This window comes from Phascolarctos cinereus, unplaced genomic scaffold (assembly GCF_003287225.1).
Source record: "Phascolarctos cinereus isolate Bilbo 61053 unplaced genomic scaffold, phaCin_HiC Scaffold_1;HRSCAF=81, whole genome shotgun sequence".
NCBI lineage: Eukaryota > Metazoa > Chordata > Mammalia > Diprotodontia > Phascolarctidae > Phascolarctos > Phascolarctos cinereus.
Window position 1 is genome coordinate 81,671,752 of NW_027555514.1, and position 18,245 is coordinate 81,689,996.

The 18,245-nt window shown below is 35.9% G+C and overlaps 1 protein-coding gene across 2 annotated transcripts in view; it reads left to right on the forward strand.

Annotated features, from left to right (window-relative positions):
• The window catches only part of ESYT2 (extended synaptotagmin 2), a 115,461-nt gene that overhangs the window by 41,418 nt on the left and 55,798 nt on the right, over positions 1-18,245 (forward strand). For both annotated transcript variants that reach the window (XM_078152542.1, XM_020990348.2), the window contains exons 2-6: positions 7,820-7,861; positions 9,711-9,845; positions 12,338-12,414; positions 13,253-13,325; positions 13,590-13,679. In XM_078152542.1, the coding sequence (XP_078008668.1) occupies positions 7,820-7,861; positions 9,711-9,845; positions 12,338-12,414; positions 13,253-13,325; positions 13,590-13,679 (417 nt within the window). The remainder of the gene's footprint in view (positions 1-7,819; positions 7,862-9,710; positions 9,846-12,337; positions 12,415-13,252; positions 13,326-13,589; positions 13,680-18,245) is intronic.

The following is an 18,245-nucleotide window of genomic DNA, read 5'->3' on the forward strand; positions in this document are numbered from 1 at the left end:
ATTACATGGTGTCCTTGATCGCATTCAGAGCCATGCCAAAGTAATTGGCCAGACCATACATAGAGAAGAAGCCAAATGGTGAAGAAATTCTTACTGCCCATCAAATTGCCTGTCACAGTGCATCGCTGTATCTGTCTGAGAGAGGCACTGGATCTGGGCCCAGAATTGAAGAGGGGATAATCTGAATGGTATTTGGAAAATTGTATAATGTTTCTGATAATTCCAAGTTGTTTGCTCTCACCAAAAACTGATTTTTAAGCAGCATTATTCTCTGCTGTCTCTATGTGATTATAATCAGGGAACACCATACTTTTTAAAGAATCAAAATCACAGGCAACCCAGAGTTCAATGGAAAGAAGCTTGGAGGACCTAAGTAGGTGGCAGTGTTTTATTCATGATGATTTGTTTGCAATGTAGTGTAAAGAACTGTTAAATCTAGGAAATGCATAATTAGAAAAGGAGGATGGGTCAAGTGTCTATCAGGAGTGTAAGAGAACAGATGGAAAACCGAAGTACAAAGCCTCAGTAATAGTTATAAAATGTTTTTTAAAAACACCTAAATGGAGCAGCTAGGTGGGGCAGTGGATAGAACTCTGGTCTTGGAATCAGGAGGACCTGAGTTCAAATGTGACCTCAGACACTTGACACCTACTAGCTGTGTGACCCTGGGCAAATCACTCAACTCCATTGCCTAGCAAAACAAAACATACAAAAAAACAAAAAAACAGCTAAAGGAAGACATCAGGCATACTGAGTATGTTCTCTATGGATAATCTTAGAGGATTAAAAGTTGGGAATGATTGTGATTAGCACCTTTGAAAGAAGTACAAACTGTTGACATCACAGTCCATATAAGTATCTGGTATAGTACGATGAGCATTGGACCAGTAATAATAATGATAATATAATAATAATAATAATAATAATAATAATAATAATAATGATAACTGACACTTATGTGGTGCTTACTCTGTAACAGGCACTGTGCTAAATACTTTATGACTATTACCTCATTTAATCCTCACGACAACCCTGGGAAGAAGATATTATTTTCCCCATTTTATAGATGAGGAAACTGAGGGAAACAGAGGTTAAGTAACTTGTCCAGGGTCCCACAGCTAATAAGTATCTGAGGCTGAATTTGAACTTAGATCTTCCTGACTCCAGGCCCAGAGCTCTATCACTGTGCTACCTAGAAAATTAGGGAATCTATCAAATCTTAGCTTTGCCACTACTTTTAGTCTTGTGACTGAGCAAGTCAGTTTGCCTTTCTGGTTTTCATTTTCGTCATCTACAAAACCAAGGAGTGGGTTTAGGGTTGCTGAGCCCTAAGGTGGTAACCTCAGACTCACAGATTTAGAGCTGGAAGAGACCTTAGAGGTCTTATTCTTATTTGCCATCTGAGGCCCACAGAGGTGATGTTGCTTTCTTAAGGTCATAATAAATAAGTAAATAATAAAGATCAGAGCTGAGATTTGAACTCAGGTTTTCGACTCTAAATCTGCTGCTCTTTAAAAAAATAAATATATATGTGAAGTGATGCAAAACACGTTTTCACATTATTCATGTTAAAAAAAACAAAAAGGGAAAAATATGTTTCAATTTGCCCTCTGAGTATATCAGTTTCTCTAACTGGAGGTAAGTCCTTTGGAGTTTTATGGATTACCATATTGATTAGGCTTACTAAATATTTCACAGTTGATTTTCTTTAACAACAGTGCTTTTACTGTGTAAATTGTTGTCCTGACTTCTGTTTGCATTAGTTCATACAAGTGTCACAGATTTTTCTGAAACTTATCTTTTTCTTCATTCTTACAGCACAGTATTCTATTACATTCTTGTACTATAGCTTTTTTAGCCATTCCTTAATTGATGGGCATCCCCTCATTTCTAATTCTTTGTCTCCATAAAAAGAGCTCCTGTAAATACTTTTGTACTTTTGAGTCCTTTTCCTTTGATCTCCTTGAGGTGTGGATCTTGTAATGGTGTTGCTGGGTCAAAGGGTATGGATTTGAGCTTTGTTCCAAAGTGTTTTCCAGAATGTTTGGACCAGTTCATAGCTTCACCAGCAGCGCATTAGGTCCTTATTTTCCCTCGTCGCTTCCAGTGTTTCCATTTTCCATTTTCCTTTTCTGTCATCTTAGCCAGTCTGATGGTAGTGATGGTTGGTACCTAAGAATTATTTTAATTTGTATTTCTCTAATCAATAGTGATTTAGAATATTTTTATATGACTATTGATAACTTTTATTTCTTCCTCTGAAAACTGCTTGTTCATATCCTTTGATCATTTATCAATTGAGAAATGGCTCTTATTTTTATAGATTTGGCATAGTTCTTTAAATATTTGAGAAACAAAACCTTTATCAGAGAAGCTTGGCATAAAATTGTTTTTCTCCCACTTTTCTTCTTTTCTTCTAATTTTGGCTGCATTGGTTTCCTTCTCTTTTTATTAAATGATGCTGCTTGACTGTGCCAGTGTAGTTCTTGCTCAAACTGGTGCTAAGGAGCTGGGAAACTTCTGAATACGGGCACGATAATGGACTGTGGACAAAAAAAATCATAGTGACTGACATTTATACATCACTTAATGGTTTACAAAGCACTTACATATTCATTTTTTCCTCACAACCCTGTATTTACAGGTATTTTTATCCTAATTTTACTGATGAGGAAAATGAGGCCCAGGGAGCTTGGATGATTTGCTCAGTAGGACTGGCCAGACTTGGAGAGGCTTATCACTAGAAAGTTGGCAGTGAAGTTTTCTGAACCTAAATTCGTGGACCTGTCTACTAAGATGGGTGGATTGGTGATTTAGAGAATGCCCACTATAGTGATGAAGTCATGGATCCTTTCAGGTATTAAAGTAAGGACATCTTAAAGGTGGTTTAAATTTCTGATGAGAAGTATAAGTACTGAAAATATATGTAAGTTTAGGTGATCCTCCCATGATAATAGTAATAATTTATATGTCTCTTTAAGATGTACAAATCACAACATATAATCTCATTCTCATAACAACTCTGGGAGGGAATGGGTAATATCTGTATTTGACAGAGGAGGAAATTGATGCAGACAGCAATGATTTGCCCAAGGTTACATGGCTACTAAGTGGCTAAGGCTGTTTGAACTCAGGTCTTTCTGACATTAGGTCCAGTACTCAACATGCTGTGTCATCTAGCTGCCTATAAAAAGTTAAATCATAAATAATTAGGAAGAATTAGGACAATGAAATGTATTTTATGCTTAGCAAAAAACATTGATCACTGAGTACATATGCAGTGTTTTATTGTGTGCTCTTGGAAGGATAAACACAGATAAAGCCTTTGAGTATGATTTTGTAATATGCTTGGGCATGTGGAACAAATGAATAAATACATGCTAATCACTCTGGTAGAAAGTGTACACAAAGTATAAACTTAGAGCAGAGATGCTGAGGGGAGTTTTTAAGGAATGGTCAGATTTGGGGGAGCTGGCTTCCTGGAAGAGATGGGTTGAGCTGAATTTTGAATGTTAGACATGGATGAGATGAGAGCCTTCAGTTCCTTCACACCCAGATGTAGTCCAGATGACCACTTGTTGAGAATGCGAAGGGATTCTTAGTTGTGAACAGGTTCGATTAGATGTTTCTGAGGTCCTGTATAAAGAAGCCTGCATAAATAAACTTTGTGTAAAGGGCTAAACAGATAAATTTGGCTGGATAAGAGTCTAAAAGTTAGAGTGATTAAAAAAATGTAGTTGATGAGATAGGTTGATGGTGAAGGAGGTTAGTAGTTTCAAATGAAAACCAAGTTGAAAAGTTGGGATTTGATGTAATACACGTTAGGGGAGCCCTGTCGTTTCTTTAGCGGGAAGTAATGTGAGCAAATGGTATTTCAAGGAAGGTGGGGTTGAAGCAGAGCAGATACTATATCTCCCATCTATGCTTAAAATAGCTTGAATGGTTAGGATTACCAGAAATACCAGAAGTGATACTTTATAGTGAGAAAAATGAATTTTGATTACCCAACGATTGTTCAAAAAGCATTAGTGGTTCATTAAATTATTTTTGCTGTATAAGGCAGAAAAGTGGAATACAATGGAAAAGATTTACAATAGTCTCCAGTACATAAGGTTACTCTGGCTCAACCTGAGTTCACTTTAATTCACCAAATATTGAGTTACATACTAAGAGTAAGTAGAAATTGACTAGTGAGATATAATATATAAGTAAGATGATATGAGATCCTAGATTGCAATGGTCACTTTAAATTGAGAGAGGAAGGAATAACTTAATGATGAAATCATTCTGGGTTCAACATTCTTTTTTTCTGTTCAGTTACTATCCAAGGTCCCTCACCATCCGAGGGAAATGAAACGTTTGCCCTTTTAGTGGTACAACTTTGGGACCAAAGCCCAACTTCAAACTGTTCACCTTTATGACAGCTTTAATAGGGAAGAAATGAGTGAAAAAGTATTTTTAAGCACTGTGCTAAGCATTAAAGATATAAATACATAAGTGTAATGGTTTCTGCCCTCAAGGAGCTTCATGCTTTAGAGAGAGACAGTTCATTGGGACCTGTGGCCCAGAAGGGAATGTTTTGGTTTGTGAAATTACGGCAATATTGAGAGGAGTCAGCTGACATACCCTTTCTAATACCAATGGAAAAATTACATTGATTAAACACCAGCTGTATGACCCAGCACAAGTCACTTAATCTTTGTCTGCCTCAGTGTCTTCATCTGTAAATGGAAATAATAGTAACTACATCCCAAGGCTATTGGGAGGATACAATGAGATATTTGTAAAGTGCTTTGTAAACTTTGAAGCAATATATAAATACTAACTATTGTTTTTATTTCAGCTGGAAAAGGTTGCAGGAAGGAAGAAAAGTAGGGCAGGAAGCAAGATGATTGCCAGGCTCAAATGTGAAGATGTACTGGTTATGTTACATACTCATTAGTCAGAGCATTGCAGGCCTGTGAAAGGAGTTCCAAAGATAAGAGGGTTAAATGATTTCAAATCCTTCAGGGTATGTGGACTGTGGTCTGGAAGGTGAAACCACAGGACAGATCATAATGTCTGGTAGTTCAGAAGGGTTTAGGGGAAGGCAAGGTAAGAAAACAGTTTTGAAGAAATATATACAATATTTACTGGCCGTCAGCCATTCAGAATAAAACTAATTTATTACAATGTGATGAAATGCCATACTATAAAATGTTTGTGTATGGGGAGAGGGAGGATTGAGGGGGGGAGATATTATTAAAAGTGGAGATTTTTGCAATTTAATCTTACTTAATTTTCAACCTGTTTCTTCTTGAGACTAACACATTTCTAAGTAAAGTTGGTCCTTCGTGGAAACCCAGTCCTTAATTTCAGATTGAATTTGCCCTTTCCACAATTACTGGAAACCTCTTTAGCAAGTCCCTAAGGCTCTGTTTGTTTGGATAAATTTCTCCAGTGATTCTTCTCTCTTAATAATTAGTCTCTTGTGTTTGTGTAGCATCTTACTTGTTAAGAACTTTAAATTGTTTCATTTGATCTTCATATCTACCATGTGAGGTAGCACAGGTACTATTCTCATTTCATAGATCAAATAGGTAAAGGCCCTGAGATGCAGGTTAAGTAGCTGGCCCAACATCTTACAGGGGCAGAATTGAGACTCAGATCTTCTGAATCCACACTCAGTGTGGGGGTCCCCCCCATTTTGTCACATTGCCTTTTGCTTATCTTTGAACTTTTTTTTTTTTGCTGGGTCAAGTAAGTAAATTCTTTTTTTTCCCTATCATTTCTTAACCATCCCTGATTCCAAGTTTCCTTCAATCACCAACCAGTTTGACCCCCAGCCATTCAGAATTTAGCACCTTAAAAAACACATTTCAGTAATACCCTTAAGGTTATTCTTTCTGGTGAAGAAAGGTCTTCATCTTAACTGGTGGTTCAGAAATGATAATATGTTCCTTTTTAATAGCAGATTTCATCTTAGGAGCCCAGACTTTCTATAGTGTTCTGTGTGTCTTAATAGAGGAGTAGGGATCAAAAAGAATATGTATTAAGTATCAGCAGAATCCTTGTGTTCCTAAGAGTACTTTGGTAGATACATTATTCACCAGTTTAGATATTCATTATTACAGATTGTAACCATTCCAAACTTTTTCCACCATTTGTGATGTTTATATGTATGTACTTCCTTTGGAGAGGATGTACTAGGCACTGAAGGCCTTCTTTTATTATTTTAATGTTTTAGTGATATTAGTTTATTCCTTGGGCTGTTGATTGTCATTCTGTTTGAGTTTACCTCCCCTTTTCCTGTCCTATCTACTGTTGATAATATTTTGTATCACTTTAGTCATAATTGGTAATGCTTTGCAGCATATCCCATTTTTTAAAGTTTGCCTCAGCATGGTGTTGAAAATTCATAGCCACAGAATGTCTATGGGACAATTTTATTATTAAAGAGATGGGATTTTTGCAACATTTTTTCATTGTGATCTTACCCAGCTGTGTCACTTATCCATGTTAGATGAGTTTCGGCTGCCTCTCACTTTGCTGAGGCTGGGGAAAGTGCATTTTATATCCCTCTTGTGATGTTCCATTAGGAATGATTAGACTTACTGCTTAGATTTTTGCTGTTACTGAGGAGGAAATGTCAAAGAGGTGCCTAGTTAGATGGAAGATGATGAGTCCAACTTTCGTATTCTGCATAGTTTCAGGTGTAAGCAGAACATACAAGTGAGAATGTTTATAAATAGTTAAAAATACAGGAGGTAGGTTGGTTCTTTGGTACTTAAAACTTGCAGGGTTTTTTTTCCCTTCCTCAAAGCACTATTAGGGGCAGCTAGGTGGCGCAGTGGATAGGGCACCGGACCTGGAGTCAGGAGGACTTAAGTTCAAATCCGGCCTCAGACCAGACACTAAACACTTACTAGCTGTGTGACCCTGGGCAAGTTACTTAATCCCAATTGCCTCACCAAAACTGCCCCCCCCAAAAAAACCCCATCAAAGCACTATTAAACTAAAATGTCAAAGGCCAAATTATCATATCTTTATTTCACTTCTTTTTTTGGCAAGGCAATTGGGGTTAAGTGACTTGCCTAGGGTCACACAGCTAGTAAGTGTCAAATGTCTGGTCTGAGACCGAATTTGAACTCAGATCCTCCTGACTCCAGGGCCAGTGTTCTATCCATTGTGCCACCTAGCAGCTACCTATTTCACTTCTTAGATTATTTTCCCACTATTGTTTTTTTTTCTTAATTTTTTTTATTTTTAATCTAAAATTTTTTTCTTATTAATTTATTTTTAGTTTTCAACATTCACTTCCACAAGATTTTGAGTTCCAAATTTTCTCCCCATCTACCCTCCCCCACCCCAAGATGGTATGCATTCTGAATACTCCTTCCCCTAATCTGCCCTTCCTTCTATCTCCCCCCCCCACTTCTTATCCCTTTGCCCTTCTATTTTCCTGTAGGGCAGGATAGATTTCTATATCCCATTGCCTGTTTCTCTTATTTCCTAGTTACATATGAAAACAATTTTTAATATTTGTTTTTAAAACTTAGGTTCCAAATTTTCTCCCTTCCTCTCTCCCTACCCATTCTCATTGAGAAGGCAAGCAATTCAATACAGGTTATACATGTCCTACTATTGTTAGTAGAGTAATATAGACCTAGTTTTGCAGCTATAGAGCATAGAAATAATAGGTTTTGTAAAGCAATATTATATAATCAGGGCAAGTATTTATAGACATGCTAAATAGTAATCTGAGTTTTTTTATTCCTATTAATATTCAAATTAATCTGGCATATCTTTTTTGTTGTTGTTGTTGTTGTTGTTGTTGTAGGTCCATTTTCCTGACACTGAAAGAGCAGAATGGCTAAATAAGGTAAGACCCCAATCTTCTTGTCTTCTGTAAGAATTAGAAAATGATATGTTACCCTTTATTGTTTGGGATTCTAAAATTCATAACATTAGAAACTGTGTAGCAGAATCTTGTTTGTTTTTTTTTTTCTTTGTTATAGATAACTAGAACTCAGTCATGTTGGGTTACTTGTTATACCTTGAGAAGAAGTGTCTTTTAATTGTGGCTAAAGAAAAGCCTAAGGGAGTGTTGCAAGCATACTTTCTATTTCTGTGACCTCCTGCTTACTTTATTGTTTTGTTAAAAAAATTTTTTATTCTAATACTAACTATACTCCTTGAAACAAGGATTTTCATTCATATATATATATATATATGTATGTATGTATGTATGTATACACCATAGAATAGAAGATGGTAGATGTAAATTTCTTCCTCTTGAGTATAGAGTAAATTCAGTGTATCACTTTTAAAGCTCTCCTGCTTATTTATGATTTCTTCTGGCATATCTATTTTTTTCTTCTGTGGGTGTAAGAAAATGCTTCCATAACCCTTTTCTTTCTTTTTTGAGGTCAACTCTATCCTTATTCCCCACCCCCCCTCCACTTCCATTCTACTTCCGTTCATTGAAAAGGAGAAAAAAGAAAAACAAAACAATCTCACTAAGTTACCATGCAGGCTATGTCTGGAATTATATGTCTCATACTGTAACTTGAGTCCATAACCTCTCTGTCAGGCAGTGGGTCATATGCATCATCATCATTGATTATCTGGAATTGTAGTAATCATTGAATTGATCATAGTTCTTTGAGGTTTCAAAGTAACTGGTTTTATATTGTTATTGTTATTGTTTAAATTGTTCTCCTAGTTCTGTTTCCTTCATTATACATACATTCATACAAATCTTCTAAGATTTCTTTGAAACTTTACCATTTGTCATTTTTTACAGTAGAATAGTATTCCCTTACACTCATTTACCATAACTTATTTAGCCATTCCTTTACTGATGGGTATACCCATAGTTTTCAGTCCTTTGCCACCACCAAAAGTGTATTATAGTAATTTTTGTACATGTGGGTCCATTTTTTCTTTATTTGATCTCTTTGAGTTATGAATGGGTCACAGGGCATGCACATTTTAGTAAATCTTTGTGCATTGTTCCAAATTGCTTTTTAGAATGGCTGGTCCAGTTCACAGCAAATACACTATACTTTGACTTTCTATGACGGATTCTTCACAGTAATGGCCATACTAATGTGTAGTAATCCCTGGAAATTTTTTTGGTTTTGGTTTATGTGAAGGGACAGTCAAAATTCAAAACAAAAGCATGTCTCAGGGTGTGCCTTTTGGTACATATTCGCCTATATGTCCTAAACCTTCTACATTTTTAATGGTTTATAGTGAAAATTGATGTTAAATGATTACTTTAAGGCATATTAGGTGTTCCTTAGTCATAAAAATAATATTTACTTTATAAGGAAGGAAAGTAGATTAAAATGAAAAAGATTAGCAAAAAGAGTTATCTGACTAACCCTGAATTAAATTTAATTAAGATATTAAATATCTATGATGAATATGAAAGAACCAGAAAACTCATTTACCTAGAACACTTTCTGCCTGGAACATTCTGGTTTGTTACAGTCGTACTGAATAATAAACAGAATTGTTTAATCTATCCTGTTCTCTCCCCACCCCCCACCTTCTCTTCTTCCCCCTCTCCACCATCATCTGAAGTACAGCAAACACTTTGGATATAAAATGTACAGGCAGCATCTAAAAATAAATCCAGTTGAAGGTACATTGTTCTCGATGACTTAAACAGGTTGTGTTTTTGTAACTTTTTTTTTTAACAGATTCTTATTTTTCCTTCCTAGACTGTAAAGCACATGTGGCCTTTTATTTGCCAGTTTATAGAGAAATTGTTTCGAGAAACAATAGAACCAGCTGTGCGGGGAGCAAATGCTCACCTTAGTACCTTCAGTTTCACAAAGATTGATATGGGTCATCAGGTCAGTGTCTTTTGAATTATTTTATCTCTGGTAGGCACTTAGAGAAAGATATATGTGACATAGTCAAATTGCTATGGAACTACTTAGCAGTAGGGAACAATTATCTAGACCGCTTTTAAGGTTTACACATTGCTTTCTATACTTTCTTGTTTGATTATCACAACTACTCTGAGTTAAGTACTATAGGTATTATTATTCCCATTTTACAGATGAGAGAACTGATATTTGCTTACTGATGTGCCTTACTCTTTCTGCTTTATCATTTTATCTCTCCCATTTGTACTGTTATTTATTCGTTAGAATAAGCCCCTAGCAAAATTGTGAAGTAGGGGAAGTTTGTCTTCACTTGAAAGATGAAAATTTCCTTTTTTTATTATTCCTCTCTCATGTCAGAATGCTTTCCCTTTCCTCTGCTGTACTGTCCTGCTACTCAGGGTCTAGCATTTTAGCCTTCTACCTAGCTTTGTCTTCTTCCAGTAGTACTCCTTGTGTCAAAAAAAATCTCAGTCTCCCGTATCTTCTCCACATCGCTCTCTGCTATTTTAGGCTTACTTTTACTGTGACTCATTTTTGTTTTAAATTGGAGAAATTAGAAAATGTCCAGTTAGAAATATTGAGATGCTGATATAAAAGGAATTCACTCTTAGGTTAAATAGGTGATAATTAGCTTTATGCAGTATTTCTTGGGGGATATTTACATTTTAACAAAACATTTATTAAAAACTTACCCCAAGGGGTGGCTGTCTCTACTGGTAGAGTTTCAAGCAACAACAATAAGTAGGATAAAGGAACACACTGTGTTTTCAAAAACCAGATCATGTAACAACCACTTACTGCAGCTGTATATCATGCTGACACAGAGAACTATATTTTAACTATTCCTTTTAAGGAATATTTTGATCCAGATTTACATAATTTTCAATTAGATAATCTTTTTTGTGTGAAATTTTAGCATTCCTGCCTTGCATATGTGCTTGTAAATTTTGGGTAACACATAGCTACAATTATTGTTGTTTTAATCATAATCAGTTGATATAATTTTAACAAAATGAGAATTACAAAGCATATGTTAGCATTTTATTTTTGATATTTCAGTAGTATAAGATTCATAGGTTCTTAGAGCTAGGAAGAAACTTTAGAGTCGTACTTTATTTTGTGTATGAGAAAATTCTGGTCCAGAGAGTTTGAAGACAAGGATCACAAAGCCAGTATTTTCCAGAGGATTGCAAGACCTATTCTCTTTTCACTCTGCCACAGAGGCCTTGAAACAGATGTTAAAAAAAAAAAGGCAATTGTGTGTGGTTAGTATGTTAAGTTCCCCCACAAATAACCTTTTTAAAGAGATCCTGAAAGTGAAAATTGTGGGACATAATTGGAAGAATAATATAATAATGATAGAAGTAGCAGCAACAGCTAACATCTGTTTAGCACTTAATATGTGCCAGGCACTGTCATTAATAAGCACTACTACTGTTATCTTATTTTATCCTCACAGCAGTCCTGGCAGTTAGGTGCTCATTCTTATCGCTATTTTACAGAAGAGGAAACTGAGGCAGACAGCGGTCTAGTGATTTGCCTGGGGTTGAATAGTTAGTAAGTGTTTGAGATCAGATCTGAACGTCGGTCTCCCTGACTGCAGGCCAGGAACTCTGACCACTGTGCCACTTTGCTGCCCCTTGATAGCATGTTATTTTTCAAGTAGCTTGCTACCTTCCACTAGAGTTTGAATCTGATTCTGATGTGAAAGTTACTCTGGATTCTTGAAGACCATGCTGCGGGGTCTTACAAGGAATAGATTTTGAGTATGAGCTCATGGATGGTGTGTGAGTTTGTGTTTATAATCTGACACCCATCTTAGTGGAATTCACAGAGGCTCATTGCCAAAAGTTTGACCATCAGATGATTCTTTTTTTGTTCCACCTGCTAAGGTCTGAAGGGATTGTAATTGCCATCTTTGGTAGAGGGTGTATCCACACTGATAAAGTCACGTTTCCTTGAAAATTTTGAAATGTTGTCAAGGTGTGGAATAATGGGGGAGCATTTGGTGGGAGAAGAGAAATCTTAAGGTACTGTCATTCTGTCTTCTGGATCTCATTTTAAGTAATGGATACATACTAATTTTGATGATCTTAAAACAGAAATGTTGATTCCAGAGTAATTTTCTTTGAAACAGTCTCTAGATCCAGACCAAATCCTAAGTTGTGTGGGAGCTGAGGTTAGATGACCTCCTACTCAGAAAATGCTAATAATCATTTAAACATAGAACATTAAATGAAGTTCTCTTTTGTCATGGTAGTGTTCATTTATGAAAGGAAAATTACAGAATTGCGTGTTTATGCAAACCTTCTCCCTGTGGTATCTGTTTTTTAAATATCTAACTTACCTAAATAAGAACATCTGTGAAAGACAGTGGTACAGAGAGGAAAAGCTAAAAATGTAATAGAGTACTAGGGTTTGGTCTCTGAGAAATTCTGAAATCTTACTTGTTTCAGCCCCTGAGGATTAATGGTGTTAAAGTGTACACTGAAAATGTGGACAAACGACAGATTATTTTGGACCTTCAGATCAGGTAATTATTGTTCTTCTCTGTCACTAACTTAGGAGTTAGCCTGACCAGAAAAAGGGAAGATGCACCCAACCAGCTTGTCACCCACTGACCAATTTAATGCCACCTCTTGACCTTCACTTCTTCTTTGGTTTTGTGACTTTGTGGGTGTGGGTTTTTCTTCTGTGAGTGCAGGTCAGAATCCAGCCATGCGTTATCATCCCCTATAGTTCTTGCCTGTGGTCTCAGATTGATATTCCCAGGAGGATCAACCCAGTGTGTTAGAGTCCTTTCTCCAGGCTTTAAACAAGTATTTGGTAGTTACCACTGCGACATGTAGGCTGTCTGTTATCTTGCTGTCTGACTGGCTGGCATCACACTTCTTCACACAACTTTTTGCAACTGTGTCATCATTCAAAATATGCTACAGCCTACTTACATACACCACTCATCTCTGTATTCTTTTTGGGTCATCTACAACATTGATTTTTCAGGTCTGTTGTATGCCAAGATTTTCAGCTGTGCAGAATCATTGGTAGAATATTTGGGTTAAAAAGGTAGGGTTTTTTGCTGTAAAGCCACTTGGGATCATTAAAAGCACTATATAGTTACTCAGATGTAATCCAGCCTGTTCTCTTTCTCCTTTTCAGATCATGGTCTAATTCATTGTTCAACTCTGCTATTGATAAAATGATTACGTCTCTTTATTTTATTTTAAATATTTTTGACTGTGACTTGATTTCTTTTTGACCTGGTTTAATTTCATTTAAGCCCTAGACCTAAGAATATATAATAATTTGTCTGGTTACAGTAGGTTATTGTTAATTGTTCTTTTTAAAAATAATCTATTTTCATCTTTTAGTTTTGTGGGAAATTGTGAGATTGATTTGGAGATCAAGAGATACTTCTGTAGAGCTGGAGTAAAAAGTATACAGGTAAGTTCATTTTTAAAAATCTAAATGTTCAGTATATAGTACATCAAAGATAGAACTTGTTTTTTTCCATTACATCATACTTTCTTTGAAAGATTTTTTTGCTTACAAGTTGAGGACTATGGCACAACCATTTTGGAGAAACTTGAAATCAATAGTACTAGTCATTTAAACTGTAATTTTTAAACAATAATACTTTTTTGTTTTCCTATACTTTGTCCTTTAGGCTTATATAAAGGTAATAATAACTTTTTTTCTTTATTTTAGATTCATGGTACAATGAGAGTCATCTTAGAACCATTGATTGGGGACATGCCATTAGTTGGAGCTCTGTCCATTTTCTTCCTCAGAAAACCTGTAAGTCCACATCACTATTTTTTAATCTCTTCATTGATAGAGTAAAGTACAGAAGAGCAGATGAAGAGGAAAACGTATTCTTATTTACCTTCCTTTCTTTGTACCGAGAATACATCCTAGGATTACTTCTATGCTTCTTTCTAAAGAATCTCTTGTGAAGAAATAATTTTTAAACCCTCGTAAAGTTTATGATGATAAAGTTGTTTAAAAAAGATCAATATTTCCTTCATGTTAGTAATATATATTTTATGAACAATGGTTATGCTTAAAGGGTCAGTTTTGCATATTAGATATAATTTGCACATGTTTATTATATTCATCTGAATATAAGCTGCCATTTTGTTTTCTGTCTGGCTCATGTAAAAGTTGAAGAGCCTGGGGGCAGCTAAGTGGCGCAGCGGATAGAGCACCAGGCCTGGAGTCAGGAGGACCTGAGTTCAAATCTGGCCTCAGACCAGACACTTGACACTTACTAGCTGTGTGACCCTGGGCGAGTCACTTAACCCCAATTGCCTCACCAAAAAAAAAAAAAGTTGAAGAGCCCATAGTTTTACTTTTAGTGCTGTAGATAAAGTTTAAACTTAACTGTCTTCTCAGGCTGTTGCAATAGCTTCCTCGCAGGGCCCCCTCCATGATGAATGAGTCTTTGCCCATCACCCCTGCTGCTGCCATGGCAAGATAAGGAATGATCATATAAAGATAGATTTAGAGCTGCTAGAGACCTCATCGCCCATTTCATCCAACTTCCTCATTTCACACATGAGAACTGGGACCCAGACAAGTTAAGGGACTTGCTCAAGGTCACATGTAGTGGTGAAGTACAGTAAATAGAGCTGCATTTTGAACCCAGTTCTTGTGACTCCAAATCTAGCTGTCTTTCTGTGCCAGGCTGCCTTCCATTGACTTGAATAAGCTGCCTACATCCTTGCTGTGAGTCTTTAGAGATAAAGATGTCCTTGTCAAGTTCATCAAGCTTTCTTTTTTACCACATATCAGTGAGACTATTAAGCAGTCCTGTGGATGTGGAGTAGAAAGGAGCTCCCTAAGCTTTACCTTTGCCAAGATTTTGTACTTGCTTCCTTCTGCTTGGGCTCAAGCTTTCCACTGTTGGTAGAGAGGTGATACTGGGCCAGTACCAGGAACCTGTAGAGAGTGGAAAAGTGGGGGATGGTGCCTGCAGAAGAGTACCAAGCTTCCAAGCTTTGAACTGATCCAGGGCTTGCTGTAGGAGTGGAGTGAGAGAAGGCAGGAGGAGAGCAAGGGAGGGAGGATGATTCATCTTTTGGGCTCTTCAGCCAGGAAAAGTTTAACTTACCATAGTTTTTGGCAATTCCAAATTTCCATACTTTTCCTGGTTTATTTCTTTGTTTTTTAGCTTGTAATGATGTCATACTTTTTGCGTGGCAAAAACAATGCAGATTTTTTTAAAAGAAAAAAACCCCAACAATTTATCCTAAATAGCTCAGTTGTTATATAATCGCCTTATATAATATATGTAAGTTTTTATATTTAACAGAAGAAATGATCTCATTTTAGAGATGCAGTTTGTAGTCAAACCAGTGCATTAATACTTCACAGTTAATCATTTATCCATTGAAATGGTTCAGTATATGGTGTTATATTGTTATGTGATGGGTTTATCTAACCCAGGGCTTCTTAACTGTTTTTTGTATGTAAATGGAACCTTTTGGCACTCTAGTGAAACCTGTGAACCCCTTATTGAAATAATGTTTTTAAATGCATAAAAATAAAATACATGGTGTTACCAAGGAAATTAGCTCTATTGAAATACATTTATCAAAATATATATTTTTTAAGTTCAAAGACTCCAGATTAAGAATGCCTGATTAACTCAGGCCTCATTTTTTAAAAGCAAGGCTACCTATATTTCCAGACAGAAGCAAAGAGTTTCTACTGTTGTCTTTATTTTTTCCACTAAGAAATTCTGTTAATTTTTAAAAATACATCGATATATTGGTAATTTAATCTTTATATTTTGAGGGTCAGTTTTGATTTTGTTAGATGCATGGAATATTTAAAGACTAGTCTATTGCTTTTACCTTTATATCTAAACTTGACTTACACAATTTTTTTAAAGGAGGTCCATAATTAGTTTAAAAAAACTATTAAATGCTTCATGAGTACAAACTGTTGTGCATATTTTAAATAGCTTCTAGGTTAAAGTTCAGTAAGTCACCTAGTATTTTAAGTTAATGCTTTATTTTTTATCTATGAAATTTAATACTTGTTTTTTCTAGTTTATAAGATAAGCAAAATTTAGTGCATTACTCTTTGACTTTTACTCAAAAATCTGTATTATTCTTATTTCACTTAAATCTGCCATATGTATGGTTTACCTCTAAAAAAGTATATTTATATATTTTTTGAAGACCTTGCAAACAGAATTTTATAATGCTTATAAAAAAGGCTGGAAGCTGAAGATTTAGGAGTCATTAATTTAGACACCTCAGCCTTATATGGGCAATAATCAGTTATCCCACAGATGCTACAGACTGAAGGGAATTTTTGTCAGTTACTTCAAGCTGGAAAATGTGAGAACAAAATCCACTGCTGGTTGCCAAGTAATTCTTCCTCTTTAATAAAAAAATACTTTAAAGCTTTTTTGGCTGTCCTTATTATTCAGAAATTTGGTGCTAGTAACATTATTGAACTTCTGTAAACTTTGAGCTTTTTAACATTTCCCCCCCAGTTAGCAAGCTTTTTTTTTTCTATTTCCTCTTCTTCTTTCCCCAGTTGAAAGTAAAAAGGGAAGGAAAGAAGGAAGACCAAACCTTTCTAACTCATAAGCATAGTAAAAGAAAACAAATTTCTGCATTGGCCATGTGAAAAAAGTGTCTTATTTTGCTTCTTGAGTTTGTCACCTCTTTATCAGGAGGGTTGGTTACGTGTTCCTCATTGGTCCTCTGGCATTGTGGTAGCTCATTGTATTGATTGGAGCTCTTACGTCTTTCAAAGTTGTTTGCCTTTACAGTGTTGTAGTTATAGTATAAGTTGTTCTCCTTCATAGTTCATTCCACATCGTGATTTCCTTCAACACAGTAATTACGTTATATTAATATATTTGTTCCTCATTTTCCAGTTGATTGGCATCCTAGTTCTTTACCACCAGAAGAGCTACTGTTAATATTTTTGTACATATGGGTCCTTTTCTTCTTTAATCCCTTTGAGGTATAGGCACAGTCGTGGTATCGTTGGGTCAAAGGGTATGCTTCGATTTAGTGCTCTGTGAACTTTTATATTGAAAAGCCAAAGAAAATCCTTAGCTAGATTATTCATTTTCTGAATAGCTCATTAATGAGATTAAATTAGGGGATATTTTATTTACTATAAGTGTAGTCTCTTGCTAAAGGCCTAGAGATAAAAGCTGGTTCTGGTGTGACTGATAATCCTCTTTGATAGAACATTAGCTCTGTTGGCAATATTGTCTTTGGATCTGAGGAATAGCTAGCCATTTGGATGCTTTATTGTAGTCCACCTGACTCTCATTCCCTGAAGTGTAACCCTTTCCCACATTCATGGACCTTTTTTTCTTTTTTCTTTTTTTGGTGAGGCAGTGGTGGTTAAGTGACTTGCCCAGGGTCACACAGCTAGTAAGTGTCAAGTGTCTGAGGTTGGATTTGAACACAGGTCCTCCTGACTCCAAGGCTAGAGCCCTATCCACTGCACCAACTCCTGCCCCCATTCATGGACCTTTTCAAAGACTTCATATGCATTTCATGCAGGTAGGGCCAGTCTAGGAGTGGATCTAGAAAACCCATTTCAGAAGTATACCAGGAATTTTATGTGGCCTGAGTACAGTTGTAAAGATCTAAGGGTCCCTGAGTAAGGATAATAGTACTGGAATCCACTCAGGGATATTCTCATGGATTCTACTTGCTCAATCTTTTCAACTGTTTACAGTGTGGAAAACCACAACATAGGCTCCAGTCTAATCGTAGACTGGAGAAGGCCATTGAATATTCAAACTCATCTTAGTTTATGATTCATATATAAATGTAGAGTTTTCTAGAAGAAAAATAAAGGTGACCACTGACCAAACAAACTGACCATTGTCCATTGGGGTAGGGGTTAGAGAAGTGAAAAGCAGTAGATCATTTATGTGGTCTGTAGTTAAGGTATAAGGATGACAAATGGATGTTCTACGGACATAAAATGAAGTTATTTTATAGTTATTAGGCAGGACATGATAAAACCTTTTTGACTATGGCAACTCATGAAACAGGGCAAATTTTTGAAAGTGGCAGTTTGTGTGCATTCTTTTGCTTCAGCAGTGGTAAGAGTGATAGGAATGAGGGCAGAACATGTTAAGAATCACTGTTTTTAGACCATCCGCAAATTTTAATTTAAATATTAATTGTCTAAATGTAATTGTCCAAGGACCAACAAGTAGACATTTCTAGAGGAACTGAGTGATAACAATCTTGACATTCTTGCTGTAAACAAACCCTGGAGAAAGAAAGAAGTATTACCTAAATGAAAGGATGGCTCAAAAGCAATCTTTAGAGAATCAAAGAAAAAAGTTGACAGTGGATTTTTATAGTATGC